At 40.1% G+C, this 11,197-nt stretch overlaps 1 protein-coding gene across 4 annotated transcripts in view; it reads right to left on the minus strand.

Moving 5' to 3' along the window:
* The window catches only part of SLC39A9 (solute carrier family 39 member 9), a 48,300-nt gene that overhangs the window by 36,838 nt on the left and 265 nt on the right, over positions 1–11,197 (minus strand). For 3 of the 4 annotated variants that reach the window (XM_069091994.1, XM_069091992.1, XM_069091991.1), the window contains exon 1: positions 10,501–11,149. The exons of the other annotated variant lie outside the window; for it this stretch is intronic. In XM_069091994.1, the coding sequence (XP_068948095.1) occupies positions 10,501–10,596 (96 nt within the window). In that variant the 5' untranslated portion in view covers positions 10,597–11,149. Of the gene's footprint in view, positions 1–10,500; positions 11,150–11,197 lie in introns of those variants that run through there. 4 annotated transcript variants of the gene reach the window in all.

The following is an 11,197-nucleotide window of genomic DNA, read 5'->3' on the forward strand; positions in this document are numbered from 1 at the left end:
CCTTTGTAACAAAATGCATTGTTAAGCAAAACAAAACACTGCCCACATCAAAAAAGATTTGTCTCATTCTGTATCGAGTCCCATCTTTTTGTCAAGAGGGACCCACAATTGTTATACTCTCCAATTAATTTTAATGCTCTCTTCAAAGGACCTTATTGAATATATTTTTTTTATTGAGGTTATGGTCACTAAAAGATGTCTCATATTTCTGCATGTTTGTGAGGTTTTTATGCCCTAATGTCTTCAATTTCTTTAAAAGTACAATAACTACTCACTTGTAACAACACTCCTTTCTATTTCCATTTGGCAAATACCAGAGAGCTGTCACAGCTAACATTTCTAAATTTATATTTGGGTTCTTAATTTATTTCTCATCTTTTTGTTAAATTTGTCTAGATCTATTATAATACTGATGCCGATTTCTCCTTGTAAATCACTTAAATTTTCCTCTAAGTATTTACATCCCGTTCTATTCTGTGCACATAACTTTTTGTATATGGTACCTTGAGGGACTAATGTTCATTGTCTAAGGGTTATGATTGCTATTCCTGTTTTTCTGAATAAATCTAAGGCATAAAAGATCTCTCTCTTGCCCTTTCTTTTACTGTGTGTCTTGAAACCAGCATTTCTGAACACACAGACCCTTTCTAATTCATTTTGCTATCCCTTTCTGTTTATGGCGAATCTATCCCATCTGTACTCCTAATTATATTGTGTTTTCCTCCATGCTATCCTTTTTCCTCTCTATGCCCCCACCCAGTTCTTTACATTTACGTGATAGAGGGCTGTGTTTACCACTCATGATTGACACCTGACAGAATCTATTTCTGCGGCCGAACCTCTTCTCTTTCCCTTTCCCTTAATCTGACTATTGATAAACTTTTGGTAATATTTCCCCCCTTCCTTTTAAAGGGGTTTAATCTTGCAGGATCAACACACTGTTTGTGTGTTGTAACTAATGCCTCTTAATTTACCTTCTCTTTTACTCACCCAACACAGTTTCCAGGGGAGTTAAATATATTTCTACACTGAACTAGGTCTGTGAATGTTTTCTACCCTTTTTTATTTGCTTCTGATGGGAGACAAAAACCTTTCTCCCTGTTCTCGTGTATGTGTGTGTGTGTGTGTGTGTGTGTGTGTGTGTTTTGAGGGGGCAGAGCCGTGATGGTGGAGTAAAGGCAGGAACTTGCTTGAGCTCATGGCCCAACTACCTCCAATACCTGTAAAGATTGACTCTAAACAAATTTTAGAGCTACAGAACCCACAAAATGACAGAGTGAAACAAATCTCCCACTGAGGGCAATTTGGCAGGCTGACAAGAAGGGTCTATCACATCGAGGCGGGATCGGAGAGCAGTCCCTGGTGAGCTGCGCCAGCACACACCCTGGACACAGACTGGACAGAGCAGACTTCAGGGGACTGAATCACTGGCAACTGTGGTGGTTTCCAGACTTCTCAACCCATAAACACCAAAGAGAAAGTAAAAGGTCAGTTGGAAAACCCTGTTGGACTTAGGTAAGAGAAGAGCATGGTCAGGCCCCTGTTCCCAGGGTGGCTGAGGCTGCCTCCAGAGCTCCAGGCCCACAGATGGTGGGGAGAACAAGCGGCTGATCAGAGGGCAATCGCAGGAATCTCTTTATTGGCACTGAGGCAGGATTCTCTTGCTTTGTCCTGCTTGGACCTGGGTTGCAGTCTTGGGGTGAGGAGGGGCACTGGCATGGCAGAACTTGGGCTGGCTGTGGAGAGGGCATCCTCCTCAGAGTTCTGAGGCAGGTGCCTAGAAGAAGCTCTGACAACAGCAGTGCAAAACCCCAGAAATTTGGGACACAGTACTCTCCACTCTGGAAGCAGAGTTTAAAGAGCTCAAAAGTCAAGTAACTGGCTGGCAAGATGAGCAGAGAAAAAGAAACCAGACTATAGAACCGTTCTATGGTGACAAAGAAAATCAAAACAGAACCAGAAGAAGATAACAAAGTAAAAATTCCTGCATCAAAAAACCTCTCGGAAAAATATGAACTAGGCACAGGTCACGGAGGAGCTCAAGAAGGATTTTTTTTTTTAAGCAATCGGGGTTAAGTAACTTGCTCAAGGTTACATGGCCAGTTATTTCTGGGTGTGGTGCTGAGTGTCTGAGCCCGGGATTCGATCTCCAGGTCGTCCCAACACTGGAGCCGGTACTCTTACTCGCTGAGCCACCTGGTCGCCCCTAATCAAGAAGGATTTTTAAAATCAAGTAAAAGAAGCAGAGAAAAAATTGGGAAGAGAAATGAGAGTGATGCAAGAAGATTATGAAAAACAAGTCAACAGCCTGCTAAAGGAGACTCAAAAAATACTTTAGGAAATAACACCTTAAAAAATAGACTAACTTACATGGCAAAAGAGTTCCAAAAAGCCAGTGAGGAGAAGAATGCCCTAAAAAGCAGAAAAGGAAGTTCAAAAGCTCAATGAAGAAAATAATTCCTTCAAAATTAGAATGGAGCAAATGGAAGCTAATGACTTTATGAGAAACCAAGATATTATAAAACAGACCCAAAAGAATGAAGAAATAGAAGACAATGTGAAATATCTCATTGGAAAAACTACTGACCTGAAAAACAGATCCAGGAGAGGTAATTTAAAAATTATTGAACTACCTGAAAGCTCTTCAAAAGAAGAGCCTGGACATCATCGTTCAAGAAATTATCAAGGAAACTTGACCTGATATCCTAGAACCAGAGGGTAAAATAGAAAGTGAAAGAATTCACCAATCACCTCTTAAAAAAGATCCCAAAAAGAAAACTCCTAGGAATATTATAGCCAAATCCCAGAGTTCCCAGGTCAAGAAGAAAATAATACAAGTAGTCAGGCAGAAACAATTTGAGTATTGTGGAAACACAATCAGTATAACACAAGATCTAGCAGTTTCTACATTAAGGGATCAAAGGGCTTGGAATATGATATTCTGGAGGTCAAAAGAGTTAGGATTAAATCCAAGAATCACCTACCCAGCAAAACTTAGTATAATATACTTAAGTGGAAAAATATGGACATTCAATGAAATAGAAGACTTTCAAGCATTCTTGATGAAAAGACCAGAACTGAACAGAAAATCTGACTTTCAAATACAAGAAGAGAAGCATGAAAAGGCAAACAGTAAAGAGAAAGCATAAGGAACTTATTAAAGTTGAACTATTTATATTCCTACATGGAAAGATGGTATTTGTAACTCATATTAAGTTGAAGGGAATATATATACAAAGACAGAGGGGACAGGGTGAGTTGAATATGAAGACATGATATCTAAAAAATAAAATTAAGAGGTGAGAGAGGAATATATTGGGAGGAGAGAGGGAGAGAATAGGGTCTCACATAAAAGAGGCAAGAGAAAGCTATTACAATGGAGGGGAAGAGCAGGGAGGTGAAAAGGAATGAGTCAACCTTGTTCTCATTGGACTTGGCTTAAGGAGGGAATAACATATACACTCAATTGGGTATCTTACCCTACAGGAAAGTAGGGGGGAAGGGGATAAGGCTGGAGGGATGATAGAACTAGGAAGTGCAGATTGGGGGAGATGGTAGTCAGAAGCAAACACTTTTGAAAAGGGACAGGGTCAAAGGAGAAAACAGAATAAGTGGGGAGCAGGATAGGATAGAGGGAAATATAGCTAATCTTTCACAGTATAACTACTATGGAAGGACATGGGAGGGACTTGTTTGGTTCTGATCTATATTACCTGGGCTTCTTCCACTGCTCCCTCTAATTACTTCCAAGAACCACAGGGATGGCTTAGCCCAGACAAGCTGCTGCCAACTTTCAGGACTCTAAAGTTTGGTTGCTGTCTTCCTGTGCAAAGCTTTGAAGGTTCACAATCCCAGTTCAGGATATGGGTGACACAGCCACAGGCTCATCCTTCATCAGAGCTCTAGTAGCATTAGTCCCTATTATTATTATGGAAGGCACTATTAGTCCTGATCAATAAAATTATAGACTTGCCCCAGGTCCTTACTTCTTGTTCTGGGCACACAGTTTCAGACCCCAGCCCTGGTTGGAAACCTCTGCAACTCAGAGTCAGAGTTGAGCAGAGTTGAACTCTTGAGCAGTGACAGAGCTGAAGGCTCAATTTTGAACAAAGTTCCCTATCCTGTACAGAGATACAGGCTGTATTCACTCTAAAGCTAAAAGACCTATGTAGCATTGTCCCTGGATTGGGCCACTCCCAAATGCCCACAGGCCTCTATCTGTCTCCCCAGGCTGGAAAAGACCTCACTGTTCTTTGTCCTTGGCTTTACACTCAGTATTCTCTCTGGATCTTTGCAGAAGTTGATTGTGCAAGAAAAATTGGGCTCTAATTGCTCCCTCTCACTTTGACATCTTTTCTTGGTTCCCAAAGACATAAATTCACAAATGCAGTCAATGGTTAATTCCAAACTGTTATTTCCATCTAATTCAGGGGTTCTTAATCTTTTTGGTGTCATAAATCACTTTGGTTGTCTGGTGAAGCAGGTTCTTAAATGCAAAAAATAGATGCTTACAAAAGAAACAAATTATACTGATATAGTTATAAAAATATTTTTAAAGAAACAAGTTCACAGATCTCAGAACTCCTGGTCTAGATATATATTTTAAATACGTTAATTAGGAAAGGTTCACAAAATTTTAAAGAAAGCCACTTATTACAACAACTAACATTTATGGAGTGCTTACTACATGCCAGGCACTGGGCTAAGTAATTATTATCTCATTTGGTCCTTAAAACAACCCTGGGAGGTATGAGCTATTATTACCTCCATTTTACAGATAAGGAAACTGAGGAAAATAGCATGGAAGTGACTTGTACAAGGTCACATTTATAGACATGTCTGAGGCCATATTTTTTAACTCAAATCTGTCTATCTACCACACTGTATTTCAGCAGAGATCAATATTATGTTAACCTAAATTAAAATCTGTACATGCATGCACTTAATGTTATTTTACAAGGAAATGACACATGGAAACGTGGCAAAAAAAAAAAAAATGACCAGTTACTTCTAGAGTTACTGGTTTTATGCTAGCTTTTGCTTACTTATGTTGGAGGGAAAACACACTGGAGCGAGAAAAAAAAAACTATAAGTCACTACTGGGCTAGTTTTATACTAAGTAATGATAAGCTTCAGAACCCTGAAGTTATATATTTGGAAATGCTAAACAGAGACAAAAAGAATTATTAATCGAATCCGAATAAAAAGATTACTATGCTGGGATGGTCCAAAACCTTTTGTAGGGAGGGCTATGTTTATATAACATAAATTCTGACTGCTTGGAATCCTAACTTTGCTGCCCCCAGCAACAATATTCTAACTTCCTTATGGGCCCCACTGAGCAGCAGGCATGTCCTGATTTAACCACATAATCTGGCTTTAACTACACCACGAATCACCAGACTCAATAAGAGCCACTGCCCCCAGATCCAATTCACATATTTGAACAGGTGTGTTCATATACTCAACCACAATCACATCATCCATTTAGCCCAAGACAGGACTATAATACCTAACTAACCATCTTGAGCAGACAGAACCACAGGAGCTAGGATGTCTGACTACTGAACCACAGAAGGGACCCTTCCCCATTACTTTAATCCCTTAAGAAATCCTTGCTACCTTTTTAATATTCATAATTTCTGTTGCGTAATAAGCATCATTACACTATAAATTTGCCTGTGTTGTCTTACCAAGTTGCTGGTTCCTCTTGGAACTTAGCCCATTTCATTTGAGTTATCAATCCTCAATAAATGCCTATACTTGGATTAGAGGTAGTCTGATTGAATTCATTGAGATGGTGCCGCCATAACACACAATAAAACCACAACATGACTTTTATACTTATAACTTTTATTCCCTTTTATTTCCTCACTAATAATTATCCTAGAGTACGGTTGCTTTTCCTTATAGGGAAAATATAAAGAAATCAACCCTAACATCAAGATTAAAAAAAATTTTTTTTTTTTTTTGGAGGGCAATTGGCGTTAAGTGACTTTCCCAAAGTCACATGGCTAATAAGTGTGTCAAGTGTCTGAGGCTGGTCCTCCTGACTCCAGGGCCAGTGCTCTATTCACTGTGCCACCTAGCAGCTCCTAAAAAATTATTTTTAATGAAGGAGAAAGGGGAGGCAGATAGTATTTCATTTTGGGGCCCAGATTTAGGTGGTAGTGTTCTTTTAAACAGGGCAGAACTATGAGTATGAAATGAAAGCCACAAATTTCAGGCAGACAGAAAGAAAACTGACCAATGATCACAACTGATCAAAAGTAGGCTGGGTTGCATTAAGGGATAGTGGCTTTATCATCAGGAGAATTTATCGGGAGAGGCTTAGCCTACTGCTTATCAGAGATGTCATAGAGGATTTCTGTTTAGACAAGGGTCAAAAGAGATGATATCTGAGGTCCCTTCAAACCTTTAAGATTTTGAGATTTTGTAACAAAAGGTAAGATAAACATCAAAATCATTGTAGTAGAATACAAGTTCCTGGAGGGTAAGGGCTGTCTCGCTATTTCACGTGCATCCCAAGGCCCAACACTGTGCTTGGTACATTGCAAGGAGGCACTTAATCCATTCGTGCTTTCTGAAAGAACATCAAGGGCATCACAGCATGTGACAGGTAAAAGGGAAGCGGATCCAAGGGACAACATGAACGCCACATAGGCAACCTGTTTAAAGGCCTTTAAATCATTCCCATCTGAATAACTGCTCTTTCCTAATGAAAATTAACTTTTAATTCTTATCTTGGCTCCAATGCAGAAAAATAGAAATAACTGAGAATGAAAAGGGTACATTATAGATACATATGATCTCTCATCATTATAACAGGCAATGAGAAAAGATAAACTAATAAACATTTATTAAATGTCTTTATATTCTATACACAATGCTAGGGAGTTAAAGATGCAAAAGAAACAGTTTCTGTTATCAAGCGGCAATAGAATAAATTCCATCGAGGAGACAAAACTTACACAATATATACTAAATAATACAAGGTACTTTTGAGAGTGGGGATTGGAGCAGGGACTAACAGCTGAGAAGAATGAGGAAAGGCCTCACTGAGGTTATATTATTTAAGGTGAATTTTGAAGAAAACTAGGGCTTCTAAGAGTCAGTTCATTCTAGCTGCAGAAAATGTCCTATGCAAAAGCAGTGAAATGGAATGGGTCAGTATGGTGTGGGGAACAAAATGAAAGCAAGTTTGGCCTTAACTGAGCATGTAAAATGGAGTAATAGAATGATAAAAACAATTACCTTGGGAAGGTAGGTTAGAGCTTTGGAGCCAGGTTTTATGCCAAACAGGGGAGTTCATATTTGATATTCAAGAGAACAGGGAGGGAAGCCGCTGGAGTTCACTGAGCAGAGGAGTAATGAGGACAGATCTAGTGCTTTAGGAATATCACTTTGGCAAGTGTGTAGATGAAGGACTGGAAAAGGAAGGTAGGGAGAGATCAACCTGGAGGATATTGCAGTGGTCTAGGGGAGAAGTGATAGGGGTCTGAACTAGAGTTGAAATTGTATGAAGAGAGAAGGGGAAAGGTGAGAGATGTTGTGGAGGGAAAACACGTAAGGCTCGACAAAATTGATTATAACTGTGCAGTAAATTAGAGTAGGTTGACTCCAAGGTTTGGGAATCTGGGTGACTGAGTAATGCCCCCAATAGAAATATGGAAGTTTGGAACATGAGTAGATGGGAGAGGGGAAGGAGAAAGGAGAAAATATTTTGCTCACCAATTGGAGATGTGTTAACACACACCCAGAGATATGGAGTCATCTTCCTGGAGAAAATGAACCGATAGAATCTAATAAAGTTACCTCGAGAATGGGGCCCAGAGCAGAGTTTTTAAGCAGAGCAAAAGGTGGGGACGGGATTATGTATGAGGAGACGACGAAGGTAGCTAAATCAAGGAACAGCGAAGTCATGGAAACAAGTCTATGAAGTTATGATTAGAGCACTCAAGAACTTCAGTAACTATTCCCCCACACAAATATGAATGCACCATTTGTTCAGTTGTTTAGTCGCGTCCAACTCTTCATGACCCCATTTGGGGTTTCTTGGAAGAAATACTGGACTGATTTGCCATTTCCATCTCCAGCTCATTTTACAGATGAGGAACTGTGGCAAACGGGGTCAAGTGACTTGTCTAGGATCAAACAGTTAGTAAGTGCCAAGGTCAAATTTGAACTCAGGAAGATAAGTCTTCTGGATTCCAGGGCCAGTGCTCTCTCCACTTTGCCACCTAGCTGTCCTTGTATTAAGAATTTCAGTAACTATTTCCCATACACAAATGAATGCACTGTACCACTTTATTTTTACTTTTTTGCTTCCCTGAAGTTTCCCAGTGCAATCATTTTACACCTATTGGATCATTCTCCCAAGAGCTGTACAATTTCTGAGAGATGGTCTGTTAATACCTAAAATGTCTAGACAAGGGTTACATTTGTCTATGTTATATCTTACTGATGTGTTCCCTTTTAACAACTCAAAATGTATTTATTTCTATTATGTGTAATAATGATCAGTTATTAAGGACCATCATAGTATTTGGTAAGGAAAATAACATCAAACCATCACTAGTAAAAGGTACTCACTGTTTCTATTAATTGAATTGATTTATAAGCAACATCACAAACATAGAACCTAAATATTTATTTTTAGTGTTAAGTAATATAAATGAAATTTCTCAGCACTTTAGTACAATATAAACAATTTAACTGCTAACTCAGGAAAATACTGAGCTTGAGAAAGCTTTAACTATGTTGCAAAAAAGAAAATATTGATGTTTGTTTAATTCAATTATACAATATTATACTTGTTAAGTGAAATGCTATCTAAGTACAAGTTTTAGACAACCCGAAGGTCTTTTGTTCTGTGCAGTGTGATCTTTTTACATATTCCCTTAGACTTCATATCTTTTTTTCTGCCATGGACCTCTTCTCATAATGTTTTTAAATGGATGAAATGAAATATATATTGCAACAGTTTAAAAAACATGTATTTTTAAATTCCACTAACATTTTTTTTGGAAGCAATTGGGGTTAAGTAACTTGCTCAAGGTTACACAGCCAGTTATTTCTGGTTGTGGGGCTAAGTATCGGAGCCTGGATTCGATCCCAGGTCTCGGACTCTGGGGACAAAGCTCTTACTCACTGCGCCACCTGGTTGCCCCATGTCACTGACTTTTTAAAAACTGTCTATGGATACCTTGGAGGGGTTTGGATCCCAGATTAAAAATCCTTGCCTTAGATAAGGGGTAGGGAACCTGCCTTAAATAATCACACTCTGGGACGAAATTTAATAGCACCGCACATATAATATATTGTCTTTGGGCAGTGGGGGGGGGGGGAGGAGGGAGTATCTTTTGGCTTTCTAATAAAAACAGGTTTTTCTACCTGAGTCTATCTGGAACCATACAGGTGTCACTCCCAACAGCACTGATTCAATTCCAATTTCTAGAGGTTGAGCAATATATAAGCAGATTGAAAGAGAGAAATGACAACCTCTTCTTTTGGTCAGGCTAGTGCCTTTATGGTTCCTCAAAAAGATTAACTTTAGTTCTGACTATTTCTTTGCTCAAGTTATTCTTTTTACCTGAAATGCATTCCTCTTCCCATCCAACAAAGGCAAGCTGAACTGAAGCCCCATCTATTCCCTACAGCTATAAAAATCAGGGCTTCTAAACTTTTACACCACTTTGTACTAATCAATGTAATATTTTTTAATATATTGATTATTCCATGAATTTTTATGTCCACATATAAACAATATGCTTCTTCAAGAATGGGATTATGTATTACACTATTTCTGTATCTACAGTATTTTAGTACACAACTGGAACTTTATACTGGCTGATTTCTTATCCCTTTTGTCTTGTATTTCTGGCAGTGACTCTGCCTTTAATAAAAGTTTTCATAATGAAGACAAGTGACCTAAACTCAAAATCCCATCCACTCTGACCAACCTAGGAGGCAGTAGTATATTCTTCTCTGTAGATTTTGCATTTTGTGAATTATACATGGCATTTTAAGAATCTTTGCTATGTCTATCTTCTCAGCATGCTCAGGACCTGAAAAATAAACTTAATGTTTGGCCTAAATATTATGGTAGAAGAAAGAATGTTTCCAAAACAAATGTTTTCCAAATCTATTTTTTAAATATCAGTACTTCTACCCCCTTACCATTAGGAGCACATTTTTCAAAAGTTCTGAGGCATAGTCAGAAACCTAGCAATCCCTGCAAAAATCAAGGCATTTTTTTTTTCAGGACAATGAAACACACGGGTTTTAACCAGAATCAAACCAATTAGCATTTTAAAAGTTTCCGGGAGAGTTTTTCACTCTAGCTAGGGATTCGAAAGCAGGAAGGTTTAGTGTGAAATGCTTCTAGCATCTTAAGTTTGTCCAGCCTTTGGTTCGGACACCGTTTAGGGAGTCTGCCCACAACAATTCTCCTTTACACCAGGTATCCTGAAAACTGACAGATAATTGAGAAGGTCTTACCTCGGAGAAATTAACAGCCAAGGGGATGATTCCAGCCACGTAACATCCCACCAGCATGGCCAGCGACAGAAGACTAATGGAGATGAAATCATCCATTTTCTTGTCCTGTAGTTGGCTCCAAAGGACACCCGACTACTCTCTCCCCCCTGGGGCTTCAAAAGGTGCTTAGTGATTTCAACGCTCGCGGCGGCTCCGAGCGTCAGTTTCTCAGATCGGCCCTCTGGGCCTCCCCCCGACAGCAGGTTTACGGCGGTCCCTTCTTCCTCGTCTAGTCCTAGGGAGAGCACTTGGGCGGCCTCATCCACAAGTGACAAGCACAAGCTTTCTGTTGTTACAGAGGGAAGACGTCCATGGGGGGTGATGCTGTGTGAGGTTTTTTCAATCGGAAAGCCAGGACCCTAAAATTCCTGGGATACACTGCCTGGTGAGAAAGGGGAGGCACGAGCAGCCCTCAGCTCCGCGAGCGCTCCTGCCCCGAGTCCGCCCGTCCCAGGGCCCAGAGCAGCCCGCCGGCCCCGGCCAACTCTCCTCCGTGTCTAGAGAGCCGGGGAACGCAGGCCGCGGTTCTCTAACTGGAGCCTCGGGGGAGGGTTCAGAAGAAACGTGTACAGTAACCAGTCTCTGACCTACACCCAGGGGTCCCCCTAGCTGCCTGGCTGCGGCCCGGAGCCTTCTCCGCGGCCGCCATCGCAGCCAT

The sequence above is a fragment of the Petaurus breviceps genome, unplaced genomic scaffold, assembly GCF_028583685.1.
Source record: "Petaurus breviceps papuanus isolate PSGF00001 unplaced genomic scaffold, PetGlider_PUasm1.0 189, whole genome shotgun sequence".
NCBI classification, from domain to species: Eukaryota; Metazoa; Chordata; class Mammalia; order Diprotodontia; family Petauridae; genus Petaurus; species Petaurus breviceps.